Source organism: Haemorhous mexicanus, chromosome 6 (assembly GCF_027477595.1).
Source record: "Haemorhous mexicanus isolate bHaeMex1 chromosome 6, bHaeMex1.pri, whole genome shotgun sequence".
In the NCBI taxonomy this organism is placed as follows: Eukaryota; Metazoa; Chordata; class Aves; order Passeriformes; family Fringillidae; genus Haemorhous; species Haemorhous mexicanus.
Window position 1 is genome coordinate 12,066,209 of NC_082346.1, and position 20,275 is coordinate 12,086,483.

The window sequence follows — 20,275 nt, forward strand, 5'->3', positions numbered from 1 at the left end:
TAAACCAGCGGGATGGGCTGCAGAAGGAGGGTGGGAGCGGTGTAAGCTCTGGGCAGGAGATAAACACGGAGTGATTCCAGCCTTCTGGCTGTCTGCAGTGGAGTATTTCTCTATGTTCTGTGTTGATCCTTCTGTACTTCCACTTGGGAGAGAGGCAGGTGTGCAGGGTGCACCTGGAGCCGAGGGGCGGCCAAACATACATTGCTGTGCATCTTCCTTTGGAATTAAGAGCAGGGAGGTGTCCCCAGACTGCCCTGTTGGGGCGGGTGCTCCGGTTTGGACACAGGGCAGTGGCCAGTGGGGATCTCACTCTGGCATTGCTCCAGCCACAGTGCCAGGCTTGGGAAAATTTGCACTTTCTCTGATGGAATTTGGAGTGTGAATTGTTAGCTGGTTGTGCAAGGACAGGGTGAGCCGAGGGAGCTGCACACGGAGGAGGGAGTTCCTTGTTCCATGGATGCCCCTCACTCACAGTGCCAGGCAGCGAGCTCTGGAAGGGCTCTGTGGAACTGGGCTGCAGCTGATCAAAACAAAGTGGGAACAGGTGAAGCACATCCTGTCTCTGTACGGCCGGGATCTGCCCTGTCTGGGAGTTGCCTCACGTGGAAGGAATTGTTTGTGTGTTTGCCTTGTGCCATGGGAACTCGGCTGGATCAGGGCAGGTCCACCGGGAGCTGCGGATCCTGGCGGTGGCACAGGTTTGGGAGCCGGTGACCGGGAGGGAGCTCTGTCCTGCCTGTGCCGTGCATCCCAGGGGTGGCAGGATCCATGTGGTTGATGCCGAGGTGCATTTCCTCCTTCCCAGGCAGGAGCAGAGTGAGGAGCTGAAGTGAGGGAGGAGGGAATGTTGGGAGCTGAGGACACGTGTGTCCCCATCCCAGTAGAGGTGGGGAGCACTTCCTGCTCCAGAAGGGGCAAGGCATGGAGCACCTGGCTACGTGTGGGAAGGCTGGAGAGGGGCTCGAGCAGATGAGCAGAGTGGGGTGGGAAGCAGGGACAGAGGAGCACAGAGCTGGGAGGGGAGTAAAGGGAGGAAATCAGTGAGGCTTTACAGGGCCTTGAACCAAGAAAAGGGGATGCAGGCTCAGAGAAATGGAAGGTGGCAGCAGTCATGCTTGCACATATCCCGAGGGAGGGAATTTGGAATTAAAAGAAATCCCCAGAAATAGAGGTGAAGGAAACAGGAGCAGCTCCCCTATATGAGTGGAGGGAAACCCTGGAGAGTGGAGATGACTGCTCCGGAGGTGGCTGAGCAGAGCAGAACTGGGAAAGTGTTCCAAAAAGGAGGTGCTGGGATGGGAAAACCAGGTGGAATTTCTGAGGGAGAGGGAAGGGGGAGTGAGCAGTGACACAGGCGCTGGGGGAGGAAGGAGCAGGGCAGGTCTGGAGGAGCAGCGGGAGAGGAGGAGTTGCTGGGCTGGAATTGGCAGAGGGAAAGGAACGGGAGGCAAGAGCAGAAAGGAATGGGAAGCAAGAGCAGAGCCCATATAGGCCACAGGTAAGCAAGATGAGCTGGGAGCTCTTTGGAGTGGGAAAGTCTGTGAGTGGCCTTAGTGGATAGGGACAAAGTGGCCGGTGAGACAGAGGATTTGGGGTAAAGGTGGAAGGAAAGGAAGGGTTGGTTGACCAGAGGTGGGCAGGTTGTAGGGCTGGGAAAGGGGATGGCTGGGAAAGAATATGTGTGTTTGGGAGAGTTGGGACCTGAATTTGTGTAATCTGTGGGAATCTGGGGTGGATTTTCTTTGTGTTTCTCCTGGACCCCTTAAGGATTGCAGAGCAGAGATCTCACATTTTGACAGCTTTCTTTCTGGGCCTCTGCATTAGGGCTGGGACTGGGGAGTCCTGTGGGGTCTCGGCATGCTGGGGGATCAGGAAGGCATTCTGGGGAGCAGTGTGGTGGCTCTGGGAGCTGGGAGGGACTCCTGTTTCATGAGTTGTGGAGTTATTCCAGGCACAGGCAGCTGGAGCAATGATGCATTTGCATCGCTTCTTGCTAGGGTGTCACTAATGACAGCACTGGGGTTCTCCCCCTGCTCATGGGCCTGTCCCTTGGGTACCTGATTCCATGGGGAGCTGGCTCTGGCATGCACAGCTCCACAGGGATCACCCTGTGGAAGCGCTGGAGCTCCTGGATCTCTGGCTGGGTGGGCTGGGGCAGAGCAGCGCCACGAGGCGCATGCCCACGGCGCCCTGCGAGGGCAGGGTGGGGATCTCTGGAGGAGGAATTATCAGGGAACAGCTCCTTCTGCCTGGCAGCGTCTGTTTGAGCCTGAGGTGTGGCTGTGCCTCCATGGCGGAGCGTTCAAAGGGCCGGGTGCTCTGGGAGCAGATTGCTCCTGCTAAAGCAATCAGCCGTGATGTCAGGCCTGGACTTCCGATAGCCCATCCCTGGAATTGCTGTTGGGCTCGGCTCTGTGGGGTGTTGGGCTCTTCCCCGAAGAGGCAGAGCAGGGCTGGGAAACTGCTGCTCTCCAGGGAACTCTGTCCCTGCTACAGAAAACAGCTTTCCCTGGTGTTACTGTTCAATTTGCTCTGCTCAGGAGCTGCTGCCAGGTGAAACCTGCACATTCCCTGCTGGGCAGAGCCTCGGCCCCACATTTCCTCTCACTCCCAAGGGCAGGGAAACCTAGGGGTGGGAAGTTGAGCTTTGGTCCTGCAGAGGCTGAGTGGCAGGAGCTGTTCCTGAGTGAGTCAGGTGGAGTGGCCGTGAGCTGGGGCTGAGCCCACTTGGTGGTAACGCATCCTTGTCATTAAAGCTGCTTTTAATTGGGTGCCACAGCTCTCCCAACCTTCACTCATGTTTAGTCAGCGCTAGAGAGTTCCCTGCCCACCCCGAAGGAGAAATTGGGGAGGCAGAGAAAGCTGGAAGGGAGAAAGGAGTGAGCTGTAGGCTGTGCTTGGACCTGCAGTGCCACGGAGGCAGCAAGGGGAGGGTAGGTGACAGACGGTGACAAGGTGAGGAGTGGTGGCTGTAGCAGCAGGAACTGGTGGGATATGATGGATGATGGGCTTGTGGCTGCTTGGGGCAGGTCAGGGCTATGGGCAGTGACACCTTCCACTTTCCCAGGTTGCTCTAAGCCCCATCCAGCCTGGCCTTGGACACTTCCAGGAATGTGGCATCCACAGCTCCTCTGGGCAACCTGTGCCAGGGCCTCGCCACCCTCACAGGGAAGAATTTCTTCCCAATATCTCATCCAACCCTGAGCTCTGTCATTTCAAATCCACTCTTCCTTGTCCTGGTGCTGCAGTTCTTGATGAATCAATCCAGAGCTGCAAAGGCCACCTCCTATCATGGGATTGGTGTTTTCCATGGGCCTCTCCTGTCTCCTGCCCTCCAGGGAAGGGGGTGAGATTCCTGCATGTTTTTTTCTCCTGTGGTCTCCAGCCTTATGTTAAGTCCTGGAGTCTCTCCTCAGCCCCTGCCCCTCAGGGAGCCAGCACTCGCTGGTCCTGGGATTTGAGCCAGGGCTGCAGGAAGGAATTCATGGTGTCCCTCCAGTCCTTCCAGAGCTCAGGGTGGGTTTCTCGGGGGTAGAGGGGATGGCTTGGAGTTCCTGCAGCAGCCAGTGCCCCTGGGCTGGGCGACGCCGTGGCCAGGCTGCTGCGGCTAATGACAGCCGGCTCCATCCCTTCTCTTGCCATGCTAATTTCTGTTGCTGTTTTTTCCAGGTGAGCTGTGGCGCACCAGACCTCGAGTTTTAATGGTTTTATGTAGTTTTTTTTAAAAGACGGATGGATGGATGAATGAAGAAGGATTTTAATGAAGGAAGGGGAAGGGAAAAATGGAGCTGTTTGGAACAAACTGAGGTTTCTCCCTGCACCACCCAGGCCATGGGTGAGACAGAGCTGCTCAGCACCCCTTCCACCCTTTGGTGTCTGCTGGGGTTGTAAAGGTGCTCCCTGAACACCCCCTTCCCGTTCACCTGCTGGGAAATGGTTGCTGCAGAGAAGATTTAATGAAATTCCTGTCGCTCCCCAGCCTCCGAGTGGATACTGAGCCCATGGAAGGGCCTGGGGGGTCAGGAGAAAGGAGCAAGTAGGAAAACCCACAATCCGCCAGACCTTCCCCTCCGCCCCCCTCGAAAAAAAGGATTTACAGCTCAACCTTGCACCAGCTGTTCCTCGGCTTTAGCAGACAAGAGAGAAATAAATAAAATTAAACGGCCACCGCCAGCCAGCCCCAGACCCTGGTGAAATCAGGGAGAGTGTTTCTGTGACCCCTCCAGTGAGGGGAGGAGGAGGAGGCACGGCAGCTCCGTGAGGAAGCTGGGATTGCTTGGAGACCACCCCCTCCTCCCGTGCAGCACCGGGGGCTGAAGCACAGCAGAGGCGGATTAAAAAGGAGAAGTGGCTGCCCTGAGGCTCCCGGAGTGGCTTTTTTGCAAGCAGTTTGCTGATCCTGTGCTCTTCTCCGGGTGCTGGCTGGGTGGGAAGCATCCTGCCCGAGCCTGGGGAATTCCCTCCCTTCAGAGCCTGCCTGTGGGAGTCCTGCTCCCTGTGGGCTGCTGCCTGGACTGAGGATTGGAAGGGCTCTCAGCATTCCCACTCCAACGGTTGTCCTAAACCCAAATTCCCTTCTCTTGTGAATTTTTAATGTTTTTAACCCTCCTTCCCTGCACCCAGGATCTCTCACGGGGCAGAGCTTAGAGTGGGCTCCTCTCCTGGGCCTCCTGCTCCAGACCCTTCTCCAGACTGTCCGCCCCGGTTGGAGCTTGTCCCAGAGGCAGGTGTGGGGGCAGGGTAGGGGTCAGCCCCTGTCCCCCTCCCCTTCTCATCCTGCTCTGAGTCCCCTGGGGCCTGGGCTATGCTGCGGGGCGGACCCCCCACCACAGCTCCAACATGCCAGCAGCCTCTGGAAAGAGATTCAAACCCAGCAAGTACGTCCCGGTCTCCGCTGCTGCCATCTTCCTAGTGGGAGCCACCACCCTCTTCTTCGCCTTCACGTGAGTCCCAGCTACTGGGCCAGAGCGGGGAGGGCCGGCAAGGACAGGGGACAGGAGCTGGGATTTCCTCCCAGAGGGAAGGGGGATATTATGCTCTGGGTGCTGCAGCCACAGTGGGAGCCATTTCACTCCATGAGTTTTCCCAGGGGAAGCTGCGTGCTGGCAGTCCTGGTGAGGCATCACTCAGCTCCAGGTCAGCTGGGTTGGGAACTGGTTTGTGACCTGTGGGTGGAAAACGCATGGATCACTTTCTCCTTTGGAGCCAGGCGAGGTGGATTGGTGGGCTGGGGCAGGACACGTGTTATTTTTGGTTTCGTAATCGATTTGTGAGCCACAAAGGAAAGTTCAGGGAGGAGAACTCTGACCCCTGTGCAGATCACTCGCTGTGTTCTGTCCCCTGCCCTGGGGCAATGAGGGTTCAGTGTCCCTGGAGGGGGCCCCAGGGAAATGGCCAGCAGGTCACTGGGGCCTGGGGGGGCCCACCGGGCTGGGCAATTGTGCTGGGTGCTAGAGAGGCGTGGTGACATCCCTGGGCTGCTGCTCTTCCCTGCCCGGTGACACGTGCCTCCGTGACGTGCTCAGGGGGGTCACAGGCGGGGCAGCAGAACCTCGAGGTGCTGAGGGAGCCTGGCAGAGGGTGGCTCAGTTGGGCTGGCACCGTGGCACAATGTGCCAGGCAGGAAAGCCAGAGCACGGCAGCTGGAATGGCTGCCAAATCCTGCAGGGCATCCCCGGGGTCTCAGCGGGAATGTGTTTGGGGTCCTGGCAGGGTGCGGGAAGGACCTGCACCCTCTGCTTCAGGGAGCCTCTCCCACTCCCTGGGCTTTTCCTGCTGGGGCCACAGGAATCAGCTGGAGCTGCGGGAGGCCAAAGGGACAGGTGCCATGGACATTACCACTCCCTGGGAAGGAGCCATTGGTGGCAGGAAGGTCACTGTGGCTTTGGTGACGGGGGAACTTGACAACTGGGCAGGGACAGGGGAACTTGACAACCAAAGAGGGTAGCGGGGTTGGTTCGCCCCATCCAGCGCCTGGTGCAGCTGGCAGTGTCACTCAGCAGCGTGTGGCTGTCCCCTGCTGGGACACCGAGAGGTCACCAGGCTCCCAGGCTCGGGATTTGGCTGCTCCAGGCTGCCAGATGCCTGTGGAAGTCGCTGACTCTTGCTCCTGTGCCAGGGGGATGAAGGAGAAGCAGAGGGAGCGGGCGGTGCCCTCCGAGCTGTGTGTGCCACCCCATGTGTGACCTTAGGGGACAGACTGGCTCTGTTTTGGCACAGTGGCTGCCGGACAGCTGGACCCCGAGCCCATCCCAGCCATGGGTGCCAGCAGTGCTGGGAGCAGCCGCTTATCAGCGGGCGGTGAGAGGCAGCGCCGGCGCCGTGGAGCAGGTTTGGCCGGGGCAGGAGCACCTGGGCAGGTCGCTGTAATTGCAGGTCAGCAGTGTTGTTTATCCGACTTCAGAACATCCCATTAAAGCCCGGGCACGCCATTCACACGGGCTCGGCCGTGAGGGAGCCGCGCTGCTCCCCGCCAGATGGATCCTTTGGGACAGCGTCTGCCTGGTGCTGGAGCGGGTTGGCAGGGACGTGGGGCTCAAGGTTTGCCTCCTGTGTGGTCCTGGGGGCCACTGTGCCCCTTCCCTGCCTGGTCAGCAGCAGTCTGGCTGATGACCCCCTTCCCCCTGTCAGCATCTGACCTAAGCCTGGTCCTTTGGGAAGTGCAATGGAAGCTGTGGGGGCGGGCTCTGGGAGACCTCCCCAAAACAGGGAGCAGCCAGGGGTCAGCACGGCTCTTAAGGTTCCTGTTGTGGTGCTTCCAGCCTATCCACTGGATGCCTTTTGGTCCGTCCAGGATTTGTGTCTCTGGGCCAAGAACTCTCTTTAATTGATTAATTTAATTAGGAGCTGCTGCTGAGCACGTGGCGGTGGAAATGAGGCCGGTTGCCCTGGAGGGAGGGGCAGCAGGAGAGGGGATGTTCCTGCCTCCCCCTGGGATGAGTGGGGGTCCCAGGCTTGCTGGGCTCTCAGGTGCTGATTTAGGATGGAAATTGCCCCTTGGGGTCCATTTGTCCATTCCTGCATGTCCCCACTGCCTGGTCCCAGCTTCTGGTGCAGTTGGCTCTCAGGTTCCCTGTCCCCTCCCTGAGGCTGGCAGTGCCACTGGGACACAGTGCCATGCCTGCTCCCAGTCAGATACAAACCTGTGTGAGGGTCAGGGCGAGCAGGGATTGTGTTTGTGCCAAGACCTTTGGAGAGCTGGAGGGCCCATGGGTCAGAGCCCTGGGGAACAGGCAGGGAGGGAAGGCTGTGCCTGGGAGAGCGCAGGGGCTGGGGAAGGGGTGCCAGCAGGGAGGGACAGGCTTCTCCAGGCGTGACTGGTATCAGAAAGCCTGTCTCATCCCGGTGTGACTCATGGTGCCCGAGGTTCCCCAAGTCCTCTCATGTGCTGCCAGGGACAAGTCCCAACAGCTCCTCTGGCCATGAGCGTGTTGCATCCCGATCCTGAGGGGAAGCCCGATGGGTGCTGCGGGACCTGCGTGGCTGGTGATGGTGAGGAGCCTCCCTCCTGCTCCTGCTCCTCCTGCCCCGTGTGCCCCGGGCTCGAGGCGGGGCCTGCAGCCCTGCACTCCGTTCAGGAGAGCAAAAGGCAGGAACACATCACTTTCCTGATAAAGAGGTTCCCTAGGGATGGGCAGCACCTTTGTTCCCTGTGGAGGACCCTGATCCCTCCAGAGGGTGGGGATGGTCCCAGGAAGTGACTGTGGCTTTGGGGTCACTAGAATGGTGTCACCGGGTGGTCTGGCTCTGTGGGGATTCCCACAGCACAGGGTTCCTGCATGTGAGGGAGCCAGGAAGGCAGCAGGTCCTGGTGTTCCCTAGAGAGGGTGTTCTGCTTGCCCTGGCCCGTGTATCCCACACAGGGGGTCTTGTCAGTGTGTGTGAGCCGAGGGACCTGCTGGGCACTGTCCTGCCCTGGGAGCTGTGTGTCCCTCCAGGAAGGGCTGGCTGCTGGGACAGCACAGAGGTGTTCCCTTCCCCTGGCCTTCCCTCTCTGTGTGCCCCAGAGTTTTCCAAGGCAGCTGGATCCTTCCCTGCCTCCCTGGGCTCTGTTTCTCAGGATCCAGGCTGTGTGCTTGGCTCAGACTGGCTGTTGGCTGTTCCCTGTGTGGGATGACTGCCCAGGCATGGGTCTTCCTGGCTCCCCTCCATCTCTTTCAAGCAAAGGTTTGGGCTGGGATTTCCCTTCCTGGAAAGAGGAGCTCCTTCCACAGGGTTTCTGGAAGGGCATTTCCTACTTTTAGGGCTCCTCTGAGCCCCCGGCCCTCTCTGTCTAACAGAGAGCAGAGCCAGGGAGGCTTCTCTCAAGTGGAGTAGGAGTTCAGCTCAGGGACATGGGATCCTCGGTTCTGGTGTGTCCTCACACTCTACAACCCCCTGACAGGAGGGTGTGACCAGGTGAGGTTGGGCTCTTCTCCCAAGGAACAAGTGATGGATAAGAGGAAGCGGCCTCAGGTGGTGCCAGGAGAGGTTTAGTTCGGATGTTAGGGAAAATTTCCTCATGGAAAGGGTTGTTCAGCCCAGGGCAGGGGTGGAGTCACCAAAAAACGTGGCTGTGGCAGTTGGGACTCTTCAGTGGTGGCCCTGACAGTGCTGGGGAACCAGTTGGGATTGGTGATCTTGGAGGGTTTTTCCAACCTGAACAATTCTGTGATTCCATGACTCCGTGATTTGTCCCTTGCTTGGGTTGTTGCCTGGCACTGTCACTTAGGTCCTGTGCCCCCAGCACTGATCTCTGAGGGTTTTGGGGCACAGATTGGAGAGGACTCATCCTCTCCAGCCTGTCCCAGCTGCGGAGAATCCGCCTGGCTGGCTTCCAGTGCAGGCGGCAGGGCCGGCATGGCCGGTGCTGCTCGAGGAGCCGCTCCCCAGCCCGGGGCAGAGCTCGGGGGGCTGGGCCGGGAGATGCCAAGATGCCATCCCGGGAGATGCCAGCCTGATAAGGAGCAGGGAGGCAGCACCCAGGGTGCCCAGCAGCGCGGCTCCTCAGTAACCAGGGGGGAAGAGGCTTTGGGGAAGGTCTGCAGGAGTAGCTTGGTGTGGGATGTGGGGCCCAGGGGGGCCAGAGAGGAGAAGGAGGAGAAGGAAGAAGAGGAGTGTGCTGGGTGGCTTGGCCATGCTGTCCTCCTTGCCAGGGATGTCCTGCCACCAAAAGTCTGCCCTCCTGGTCTCTCATCCCTCTGCCTGGATGGGGACAGCCTCAGCCTTGGCCTGTGAGAGCAGGTCCCACTGATGATTCCCAGTCTCCCTGGGGCACGGAGCAGTGCCTGGTGCTGGGAGTGCCCTGCACGCCTCACCCTCTGTGCTGCCAGGTGTGTGCTGGAAGGGTGTGCCCGCTTCTCCTGCCCTGCCCCTGGCACAGCTGCTGCTCCTCACCCAGGGGTGCCCCCCTGCCCTCCTCAGGGCCCTGAACTGGGACAGAGCCCTGCACCAGCTGGAGCCTTGGCATGGCTCTCAGAGCTGCTGTGACAAGGACAGGGCTGCCTCACCCGGTGAGGGGACCTGTCTCTGTGGGTGGTGGTGGAGGGGACGGGGCCAGTGCCTGCCCCTTCACCCCAGCCTGTGGGGGATTACAGGGCTGGCACCATATGTCGCCCTGCCCGCCCAGCCCCATGCTGCTCTGGCCACCTAAATCCATTGGCTCTTAGCCCAGTGGGGGGAAGAGAGGGACAGATGCTGCCCTAGATCTGTGGGATTTAATCCCAGCAGCAAAGCAGATTAGGGAATTATGCTGGCGCCTGCAAGGGGGAAGCCCGCTGTCCTGAGCCCGCCTGCTGGGGCAGGAGGGAGCAGGGTGATTCCCTCACTGCGCTCCCACAGGAGCTTTTTGGAGGAACTGGGTGCTGGCTGGGTCCCCGTGTCCTGCTGGGGCTGTCCCTGGGATGTGAGGAGCATGAATGGCTCTGGAGGCAACAGAGCTGGTGCTGGTTTCATGTCCCCTCTCAGGGTCCCCTGTGCCCCTGAGCAGCTGGTGGGACACAGAGAGGATGACATCCTGCTTTCTGTCAGGTTCCCTGGGTGCCCCCCATGCCATTGGCCTGGTTTTCCCTGTTGCCAGCACCACTGCTCTGTGGGACCCTCCAGTGGGGTCCCAAAGGAGAATTTTGCTCCCTGAAGGATGCCTGGAGCACGTCTCACTGTGGCCCCCAGGTGCTCCCCGGGCTGGGGTCAGGCTGTGCTGCAGAGGTGGCTGCAGCATGGATGTGGGATGCACTGCTGGGAAGCGATGGGAGTGACACAAGTGAGGGTCCAAGGGTCTCATGGCTGCTGTGCCCGCAGGTGCCCAGGGCTCAGTCTCTACGTGTCCCCCGTTATCCCCGCCTACAATGCCGTCGTCTTCCTCTTCGTGCTGGCCAACTTCAGCATGGCCACCTTCATGGACCCAGGCATATTCCCACGAGGTGAGTCTGGCTCTGGCCAGGAAGAGCTGCCTCCTTGCACCCTTCCTCTGAGGTAAAGGGGATTTCTGGGTCCCAAAAAGCTGGCGAGGAGCCTTCCTCGCCCTGCCCGGTGGGATCAGGCAGTGACAAGCGCTACAGGGATGGGTTCAGCATCCCATGTTGGGTCTTTGGGACTCAGGCAGTGTCAGGATTCTGGGGCAGGGCCTGGGAGAGCCCCCCCCAGCCTGTGTTTGGGGGTCCCTGGCTGTCCCTGTGCCAGGTGACAGGAAGGTGATGCCAGGAGCCTTTGGCTGAGGCAGACAGGGGCTGCCTGGGCCCTGATGCCATGCTGGGGTGTCACCATCAGCTGAGGAGGACGAGGACAAAGAGGACGATTTCCGGGCCCCTCTCTACAAGACGGTGGAGATCAAGGGCATCCAGGTGCGCATGAAGTGGTGCGCGACCTGCCGCTTCTACCGCCCGCCGCGCTGCTCCCACTGCAGCGTCTGCGACAACTGCGTGGAGGTGAGGAGCTGCCGGGGCCTCTGCCAGCCCCCTACAGGGCAGGGAGCCCCCCCCAGCACCCCCTCACCGAGCCCCATCCCCGGCAGGAGTTCGACCACCACTGCCCCTGGGTCAACAACTGCATCGGGCGGCGCAACTACCGCTACTTCTTCCTCTTCCTGCTGTCGCTCACCACACACATCATGGGCGTCTTCGGCTTCGGGCTGCTCTACGTCCTGTACCAGGTGGAGGAGCTCTCCGGTGTCCGCATGGCCGTCACGTATCCTCCTGGGCAGTGCGGGTGGGCAGGGCGTGCTGGGGTCTGGGGGCGGCACGGTGCCGAGCAGGGCTGCGGCTGCTCCTTAGCTGGCTGTGGCAGGATGGTGGTGATGTGCGTGGCTGGGCTCTTCTTCATTCCCGTCGCTGGCCTGACAGGCTTCCACGTGGTGCTCGTGGCCAGGGGCCGCACTACCAACGAACAGGTACGTCTGAGGGACTTTGGGGGGACTGCCGGCCTGGCCAGGCCACCTACAGATACATTTTGGGATTTCTCGGGAGAGGATGGATGTGGACGGGTTGGATTAAAGCTGGGGGAGGTCCCTGAGCTGGGGAGGTAGAGCACAGGGTGACTGAGAGGCAGTTGCATCCATGGGGGTGCAGTCAGAGGATGGAGCCAGGCGGGCACTTCTGGGGCCCAGGAGGTGAAATTGAGGAGACACGACCCCCTCAAGGCTATCTGAGCACTGAAACAGGCACTAGGAAAAGGAGCAGGATCTCGGAGTATCTCTGTCCTGGTCCTGAGGGGGTGTCCTGAGGGAGCTGGTGTGGCTGGCTGTGACACTCCTTTGTCCCACAGGTGACAGGCAAGTTCCGCGGGGGCGTCAACCCCTTCACCAACGGTTGCTGTAAGAACGTCAGCCGGGTCCTCTGCAGCTCCCCGGCGCCCAGGTGAGCCTGGCCTCTGCATCCCTGGAAAAACTGCTCCATCCCGGGCTCCAGGCCGTGACCTTCCTCCCCCCGCTCCCTAGGTACCTCGGGCGCCCAAAGGCCGAGCAGACAGTGCTGGTGAGACCCCCGTTCCTGCGGCCCGAAGTGTCGGACGGTCAGATCACTGTCAAGATCATGGACAATGGTATCCAGACAGAGCTGAAAAGGACGAAGGTGAGGAAGGTGGGGACCAGCGCTGCCTGCGCTGGGGCCCTCCACGGATCCCAGGGGTGCAAGCCTGCATCCGTGAGTAGAGAACCGAGAGAGCCTGGTCACGTTCCCTGTCCCAATCCGTGTCGTCTTGTTCTATGTCCCCGTGGGATGGAAACTGTCCCCCTCCCATGTGGCAGTGACCACATGAGGCTTTGCCCCCTCCACTGCCCTTACTGCTCCCATCCTTCCCCCCCCTCTGGAGGTTCCCCCTCCTTGGCACTTCCAGCACCCACCCGGGGCACGCACTGCCCCCTGTTCTGTCGGATGGCCCGGGAGGCAGCGGGAGCCCCAGCGCCGCTGTCTGTGCCCTGCCAGCCTGGGGGGGCTGAGGCCCTGGCCCCTCCTGACCCTGCCTGCACTTTGTCTCTGCAGTCCAAGGGGAGCCTGGAGGTGACGGAGAGCCAGTCTGCTGACGCCGAGCCGCCACCCCCACCTAAGCCCGACCTCAGCCGCTACACGGGCCTGAGGACACACTTAACCCTGGCCACCACTGAGGGTAAGGAGGGCACCAGGGCCCTGGCAGCCACTGGGAGGGGAGCCCAGGGCTGCACCAGGCAGGCCAGGAGCCAGGGCCGTAGGGCAGACCTGGAGCACACTGGCATTCCTGGGCTGGTTTATGTGGCCCCTTGCACTTGGAGAAGCCTGCGGGGGATGCTCACAGTCAGCTCTGCTCTGCCGGAGGCCGAGCCAGCATGGCACTGTCTGGAGCCACCAGGAGCTGTGCCTTGCAGCCACCGTGCTGCCAGGACGGAGGAGGATGTGGTGGCGAAGTGGTGGCGGGCCTGGCTCAGCGGCAGAGAGCGTCTGTGGCCAGCTCCGTGTGAGCCTGGCCAGAGGTGGGATGTGATGGGCAGAGCCTGTGGCAGCTGCTTTCCGCAGCAGCTGGAGACCCCACAGCTCTCCCGGCCCTGCCTGGGTCTGCTGCCCGCTGAGGGCTGTAGTGTGTGTGCTTCCCATTGAGCTCCCTGACACCCCCGTGCCGTGCACCCCCAGGGTGTCACCCAGCCGGGGCTGCCGCAGCGGCATGGAAGTGCCAGCCCCACACATGTGGCTGTGGGGACAACCCTTCCTCCCGCTCTGTCTCTCCCACCCCAGTGCACCTCCCCTGCAGCCCGTCCCTGTCCCTGGTCTGTTTGCCCCAGGCTCGGAGTCGGTTCTGAGGCAGGGAAGGCGGGGCTTGGCGCATTCCTTGCCCGCAGCCGCCCTGAGTGTGCCCCTCTCTCCCGGTGCAGACAGCAGCTTGCTAGGCAAGGACAGCCCCCCGACTCCCACCATGTACAAGTACCGGCCCGGTTACAGCAGCAGCAGCAGCTCGGCGGCCCTGCCCCACTCCACCAGCGCCAAGGTAAGGCTGAGCCCAGCATGGGGGACCAGCCCCACGGGGATGCCACCCCATTCGTGGTGTGGGAAGGGTTTAGGACGTGCATTGGGAGCTCCACAGGGGCCCCCTGGTCATTCTGTGGGTAAGTGCTGCCTCTCTACCGTTCAGCTGAGCCGAGTGAACAGCCTGAAGGAGCCCAACTCCATCTGTGACAGCGGCCACAAACCCAGCTACCGCTCGGAGCCAAGCCTGGAACCCGAGAGCTTCCGCTCGCCCACCTTTGGCAAGAGCTTCCACTTTGACCCTCTCTCCAGTGGCTCCCGCTCCTCCAGCCTCAAGTCGGCTCAGGGCACGGGCTTTGAGATGGGCCACCTGCAGTCCATCCGCTCGGAGGGCACCACCTCGACCTCCTACAAGAGCCTGGTGAACCAGACGCGTAACGGCAGCCTCTCGTACGACAGCCTGCTCACGCCCTCCGACAGCCCTGACTTCGAGTCGGTGCAGGCAGGCCCGGAGCCCGAGCCGCCGGTGGGCTACACCTCGCCCTTCCTGTCGGCCCGCATCGCCCAGCAGCGAGAGACCGACCTGCACGGCCGCTTCGCCAGCGCCGCCTCCCCCAAGCACGTGGCACCACGCGAGCCCTCGCCCGTGCGCTATGACAATCTCTCCCGCCACATTGTGGCCTCCATCCAGGAGCGGGAGAAGCTGCTGCAGCAGCCGCCGGCCCCGGGCCGGGAGGAGGACGCGGGGCTGGCGGACTCGGGCATCCAGTCAACGCCGGGCTCCAGCAACGCCCCCCGAACCAGCTCCTCCTCGGACGATTCGAAGCGCTCGCCCCTGGGCAAGAACCCGCTCACCCGCCCGGCCCTGCCCCGCTTCGGCAAGCCCGAGCCCCCTCCGGCGCTGCGGGTGCGCTCGCTGGGCTCCCCCGACCAGCCCGCCGCCCCACACCTGGGCAAATCCGTGTCTTACAGCAGCCAAAAAACAGCCTCTCAGGCCGGCGGCCCCGAGACCGAGGAGGTGGCCTTGCAGCCCTTACTGGCACCAAAGTGAGTACTGTGATGGCAGAGGGGCGTCTGTGGCCTTTGGCGGCACCCTTGCCCATTGTCCCTCCAAGCCCCTAAGGCAGCAGAACACACCTCCCTGGGGAGAGATGCTGGGAAGAGCAAGAGAAAACTTCCTGCTCTTCCCAGAACAGAGCTGGTGCCCCACCACATCTCCTCCGCCACCCCATGGGCCCATTGTAATCTGGAATTGGGTGCTGGTGGTCCCTGGGGTGGGCAGGGCTGTGGCAACGCTGGGTGCCAGCAACCCGTTCCTCTTCCTGACCCCATGTCTGTGCTTCCTTCCCGCAGGGACGAGGTGCAGATGAGAACAGCCTACAGCAAGTCCAACGGGCAGCCCAAGAGCCTGGGCTCGGCCCCACCGGGCTCGGGGCCGGTGCCCCTCAGCAGCCCCACCCGTGGAGGTGTCAAGAAGGTCTCGGGTGTGGGGGGCACCACCTACGAGATCTCGGTATGAGGGGCAGAGCTGCCGCCCCCTCCCCTCCTCCCCGGCGGCCCCCAGGGACCCGCCGTGCCAGATGCTTGTGGACTCCTGGGAGAGCCGGGCGGGTCCCCCCTGCTCCTCCCTCTGCCCCCCGGGGGCCGGCACACACCCGCGGGGGGCTGGGGTGGGGGGGGGAGGGGGCTGCAGCCCCGGCACTGCCTCGGCTGCGCCAGCCACTTGTGGGCCTTGTGCAATCACCCGCTCGCCTGGCGTGGTAGGAATGGATTGTTTTTAAACCAGAATACTTTTTTTTATTATTATTGTTACGGATTCTATTTTTTTTCTCTTTCTGAGTTACCAGGTGTGTGTATATATAAATATCTATATATATAAATATAAATATTAAAAAAAAAAAAAAAAGAAGCAGAAATTATATATCTTACCCAGAGAGAGGAAGAAACTACCCTGCTCAGGGCCTGGGCCCCCCCACCTTGTCCCTGTCCCCAAAGGAGGGACGTGGGGCTGCCTCCTGTGGAAGGAGCTGTGGTAGGTGCTGGGTGTCACTGTTCCTTCCCTGAATGGGGCTGTGGGGTGCCAGGTACCCATCCTCGGACACTCCCCTCCCTGATCCGTGGTGTCTGCAGCCTCCAGCCCCCTTGGGGGGCCCAGGGCAGAGGCAGGGTGGGGGCAGCACCCCGACACCTGAAGCCCGAGCTGGCACAAAGGCCCCAGCATCCCCCACCCGCAGTTTTTGCTCTTTGTTCTCTTTTCCCCAGGGGCTGTGGTCGGGAGGTTGTTGGTTTCGTTGCCTTTTCTTATTTCTGTTAATGATTCCGAGGAGGTTTGTCGCTGTCACAGGGGTGTTTTTATTTCCGCTCGCTCGGGGAAGAGGCAGGTGCATCCCCGGAAAGCAATATTTTCTCATCACATGCCAAAAAAATGCAGCCAAGGAGCCCCGTGCTCCCTGTCCCCAAAGCCCTGCCGGCACTACCGGACTCTTTCTCTACGGCAATAGCTCCCGTGGTCCCGCACAGCCACGCCAGGGTTTTTTATTATCAGCCATTTTAAAAACAAGGAATAAAAGGATATTTAATGAGCCACCCCGGGGCCGTGCGTGTGCTTTGTTTGGTGTCCAGGGATGGAGCAGCCCCTCCAGGGCTCCTGATGCTCGGGGTCTTGGCCTTCCCCCCCATCTTGAGGGAGAGAGAGAGAAGGGGGTCTGGTAAGAGCTGAGCCTGGCCCACTTTTGGGGAGGCTCCTACTTGAGGCAAACTCTGCTCCCACAGAAGGTAAGGATTTTCCAAGCACGGGAAAAGAGGCTCCAGGGGCGGTGGTGTGGGTGCTGGTGAGGTTTGGGATCCAAAGGAGAGCACCCTGCACACTCCAGAGACACTTTGGTTCGGGCTCCACCGTGACAGCCGAGAGTCACAGCAGCCACGGCCACCAGCCCCTCCTCAGAGGAGACTTTCAAAGGTTGACTTAAAAAGAGGCCTTGATGCTCCAGGTTCTTCAGGTACAAAAGCCCAAGGTCAGCACCAACAGAGTCCATGCCCCTGGTCCTGGGGGGCTGCAGGGATGTCCTCTTAGCCAGGGGAAACAGGCCAGCCCCAGTGTCCCTGGGGTCAGCTGGGGCTGTTCCCATGGGCTGGGAGATCCCCAGGGCGTCACCGGCGTGGCTTCACCGTAAGCTGCTGCTGGCCTGGGAGCTGCCCACCCCCGGGTGCTCTGGGCTGTGCCTGTTCTGTGGACGAAGGACAGATAGAGCCTGTGAGAGCAGCTGGGCAGCAGCCCCTTGGGGATGGCCACTCACAGAGCCCCTCGGAGGTCCAGGGGCTGGGCACTGCATCCCAGCCTTTCCACTCACCTTCTTTTTCTTCTTCTCTTTCTTCTTCCTCTTCCGCTCTGGATCCTCCTCTTTTTTCTTCTTTTTCTTCTTGTGGTCGGAGTCCGAGGGGGTTTCTGGAGAAGCAGAAGCAGCAGATGAGCCGATGCTCTGCCGGTGCTGAAGGGGAGCAGGGGGGTGGCCGTGGCACCCTTACCTGGGGGGACGGGGTCCTGCGTGCGGCTCTGTTTGTGCTTGTGCTTGTTCTTCTTCTTAGGCGGCTGGATGTGCATCAGCCGGCACTGCTCGGGAAGCTATGGAGAAAAGGAACTGGTCAGGCCACGCCGGGTGCCTCCCACCCCCCCCCGGCTCCAGGCCCCGGGGCTCACCGGGCCGGCGTGCAGGCGGAAGCCGGTCAGCATGGCACCCGTGAGCGGGGTGAAGGAGCTGCCACAGATGGGCGGCTTCTCGATGAGCGAGCGCAGGCTGCTGCTGTCGTGGGAGCCGGGCAGGTCGATCATGCCGGGCAGGTCGGGGAGGAAGTTGCTGAGCTTCTCCTTCACTTTCTTCCCGCAGAACTTGTTGTAGGCGTGCTCCAGGTTATAGTGTGTGATCAGGTTGGTGCTGCCCGTCAGCTCCATAGTGCCTGTGCGGCCGCGGGAGGAGTTGGGGAGGGGAAAACGCCCCGACGACACCCCAGGCCCCTCTCCCCGGCAGAGCCTAGGCTCCGGGACCCCCTGCAACCCCGAGCACCGGGATCCCAGCCCCAGGGACCCCCCCGCCGCCCACTTCCCCACCGGACCGCGCGTTCCGTGACCCCGCCCCCGCAGCCTCATTGGCTCCTGGAGCCGTCAGTTTCCTTCGCGGCCGTGTTTCGCTGCGCTGATTGGCCGAGCGCGGCACCCGCCCCGCCCCGCGGCCCGCCCGCACCTGGCAGCTCTCGCAGCAGGTAGAAGGGGCCGGCGGCGGCCTTGCGGGCCGCGTCCTCGCCCGGCGGCGGCGCGGCGGCCGAGGCAGCGGGCGGCGGTGCGGCCCCGGCGCCCGGAGCCTTGGCGGGCCCGAATCCGAGGGCGGCGGCGGCGGCGGGCGGCGGCTCCGCCGCACCGAACAGCGCCGAGAAGTTCTCCATATTCCCGGCGTGCCCCGCGCGGGGCCGCCCCGCCCCGCCATTGGCCGAGCACCGCCCCTACACCGTCCTGCCTCCCGTTGCTATGGGAGACTCACCCCAGCCTTCTGATTGGCCGCTTCTCTCTCTCCTCTCATTGGTCCGTGCGCGCATGGGAGCGCCTGCCTCGCCGCTCGCCATTGGCCGGCCCGGGGAGGCCCCACCCCACGGCAGTGAGCGGGGCGGAGGGAAGATGGCGGTGGTGGCGCCGCTGCTGGCGCTGCTGTGGGGGCTGCCCGGGCTCTGCCGATGGCTCGCTCAGCCCTACTACCCGCTCTCCGCGCTGCTCGCCGCCGCTTTCCTGCTCGTTCGCAAGGTCCCGCCGCTCTGCCGTGGGCTGCCCTCGCAGCGAGAGGATGGTAACCCGTGTGACTTTGACTGGGTGAGGCGGCGCGGCCTGTCCCCGCATCCCTGGGCTGTCCCCGGCCCTGTCCCCACATCCCCGGCCCTGGCTTGGCTCCCCTCCTGCTCACAGCACCCCAGTCTGTCTGAGAGAGGAGATGTCCGGTAGCCCTTGGGATTGCTCTGCGGTGTTCCCCTATAGCCGAGAGCCCCCCCAGGCACTGGTCGAGCCCATGGCCCCAGGGCAGCCCATCTGCTCGATGGTCTCCCCCGGGAGGGCTGGGGGTTCTAGGCTCTGGCAGGGCCTTGGGACCAGTAGGGCCTGGCATGGCCACAGGTCACTGTGCCAGGCCAGGCCAGGCATGGCTCCAAGGTGTCCTGGGCACTTCCAGCTCATCCTGTCCCTTCTCTGTGCCAGAGGGAGGTGGAGATCCTCATGTTTCTCAGCGCCATTGTCATGATGAAGAACCGGCGCTCCAGTGAGTGAGGGGGACCTGAGGGGCTGGGGCTGCTTATGGGGTCTCCTTCAAGGAGCTCAGTGGGGTGGTGTCTGGAGCACCAGATCCAGCCCTCTCTAATGTTACCCCCACCCTTCTGGGGGTATCTAGCCCCATCCCTTATTCCTGTCTCCATGTCACAGTCACCGTGGAGCAGCACATCGGGAATATCTTCATGTTCAGCAAAGTGGCCAATGCCATCCTGTTCTTCCGCCTCGACATCCGCATGGGGCTGCTCTACCTCACACTCTGCATAGGTGGGCCTGCATGTCTTCCTGCCCTAGATCTGCCTTGTCCTGGCTCCCCCTCGCTGCTCTGGGCTGGAGGAGCTCTGTCCCAGGCCCAGCCTGGCCCTCCTGGCACTGGGGCACTCAGGAATGACTGCTGTCATTCCAGTGTTCCTGATGACCTGCAAGCCACCCCTTTACATGGGCCCTGAATACATCAAGTACTTCAGTGACAAGACCATCGATGTGAGTATCTCCCCAGCCCTGGGGCTTTTGGGGGTCTCTGCCCACCGCCCCCCCCCTAAGCCCATGCCCCTGTGGCAGGAGGAGCTGGAGAGGGACAAGCGGGTGACATGGATCGTTGAGTTCTTTGCCAACTGGTCCAGTGAGTGCCAGTCCTTTGCCCCCATCTTCGCCGACCTCTCTCTCAAGTGAGTGGCACCTGCTGGAATCTTGGTGGGTAATGGGGCCTGTGGTCCCCTGCATCCCTCATAGCCATGTGTTCCCATCCTGCCCAGGTACAACTGCTCGGGACTCCAGTTTGGGAAGGTGGATGTTGGCCGGTACACGGACGTCAGCACCAGGTGTGGGGAGTGCAGCCTGGGCGAGCAGGGCTTGCTCTGGGGCAGTCCCTGTGTCCCTCCAGCCCCCTCAGGCTGCCCGAGGCTCACTGCTGGCTTGTCCTCACACAGGTACAAGGTCAGCACCTCGCCTCTCACCAAGCAGCTGCCCACCCTCATCCTCTTCCAGGGCGGGACAGAGATCATGCGGCGACCGCAGATCGACAAGAAGGGCCGGGCTGTCTCCTGGACCTTCTCTGAGGTGCGTGAGACCCTTCAGCCCTCTGTTCCCCTGCCCAGCCTGTGCCTGGGAAGAAGGGAGGAGGAGCATGAGGTCCCAGTGGTGCTCACGCTGACTCTTGGCCACAGGAGAATGTGATCCGGGAGTTCAACCTCAACGAGCTCTACCAGAAGGCCAAGAAGCAGTCGAAGCCGCGGGAGGAGGGGCCTGAGGAGCCCCCAGCCGTGTCAGCGGCTGCTCCTCAGGAGACCAAGAAGGACAAGTAGAAGCTACCCTGTACTGTCGCCCATCACTATGTCACCATCAGCCTGGTGGCAGCGGCCCCGCGGGCCTGCCCAGCCCTGTCCGGAGACGCTCTCCGTGGGGACTTGTCCCGGCTGAGCCCCGGGAAAGCAGCGGTGCCTCCCGGCCCCGTGCGGGCAGGGCGGTAGGAGGGGTCCCGCCTCGGTTAACGCTCGCTCTCATCCATCGCTGACAATAAACGGTCCATGCCGTGCCTGTGTCCCGTGTCCGTGTCCGTGTCCTCGGT

The 20,275-nt window shown here is 61.9% G+C and overlaps 3 protein-coding genes across 4 annotated transcripts; 2 read left to right on the forward strand and 1 right to left on the reverse strand.

Moving 5' to 3' along the window:
* Positions 1-1,348: 1,348 nt before the first annotated feature.
* ZDHHC5 (zinc finger DHHC-type palmitoyltransferase 5) lies at positions 1,349-15,992 on the forward strand. Its single transcript, XM_059848687.1, has 12 exons — positions 1,349-1,498; positions 3,670-4,943; positions 10,279-10,400; positions 10,747-10,904; positions 10,991-11,163; positions 11,263-11,365; positions 11,740-11,831; positions 11,912-12,044; positions 12,456-12,579; positions 13,316-13,428; positions 13,573-14,453; positions 14,760-15,992. The coding sequence occupies exons 2-12, from the start codon at positions 4,840-4,842 to the stop codon at positions 14,923-14,925; spliced, it is 2,169 nt and encodes a 722-aa protein (XP_059704670.1). The 5' UTR covers positions 1,349-1,498; positions 3,670-4,839; the 3' UTR covers positions 14,926-15,992.
* MED19 (mediator complex subunit 19) lies at positions 15,735-17,873 on the reverse strand. The gene is made up of 5 exons (XM_059848691.1): positions 17,645-17,873; positions 17,104-17,360; positions 16,932-17,028; positions 16,757-16,851; positions 15,735-16,633 (listed from the first exon to the last, which is right to left on the reverse strand). The coding sequence occupies exons 1-5, from the start codon at positions 17,841-17,843 to the stop codon at positions 16,571-16,573; spliced, it is 711 nt and encodes a 236-aa protein (XP_059704674.1). The 5' UTR covers positions 17,844-17,873; the 3' UTR covers positions 15,735-16,570.
* Positions 17,874-18,037: 164 nt separating this feature from the next.
* Positions 18,038-20,248, forward strand: TMX2 (thioredoxin related transmembrane protein 2). 2 transcript variants are annotated; one of them, XM_059848689.1, is made up of 8 exons: positions 18,039-18,261; positions 18,640-18,700; positions 18,862-18,975; positions 19,115-19,191; positions 19,270-19,376; positions 19,464-19,529; positions 19,638-19,767; positions 19,875-20,248. In XM_059848689.1, the coding sequence occupies exons 1-8, from the start codon at positions 18,073-18,075 to the stop codon at positions 20,010-20,012; spliced, it is 882 nt and encodes a 293-aa protein (XP_059704672.1). In that variant the 5' UTR covers positions 18,039-18,072; the 3' UTR covers positions 20,013-20,248. The 2 variants fall into 2 exon arrangements, with proteins under 2 accessions (XP_059704671.1, XP_059704672.1); XM_059848688.1 differs by having other exon boundaries at positions 18,038-18,261; positions 19,464-19,767.
* Positions 20,249-20,275: the final 27 nt, after the last annotated feature.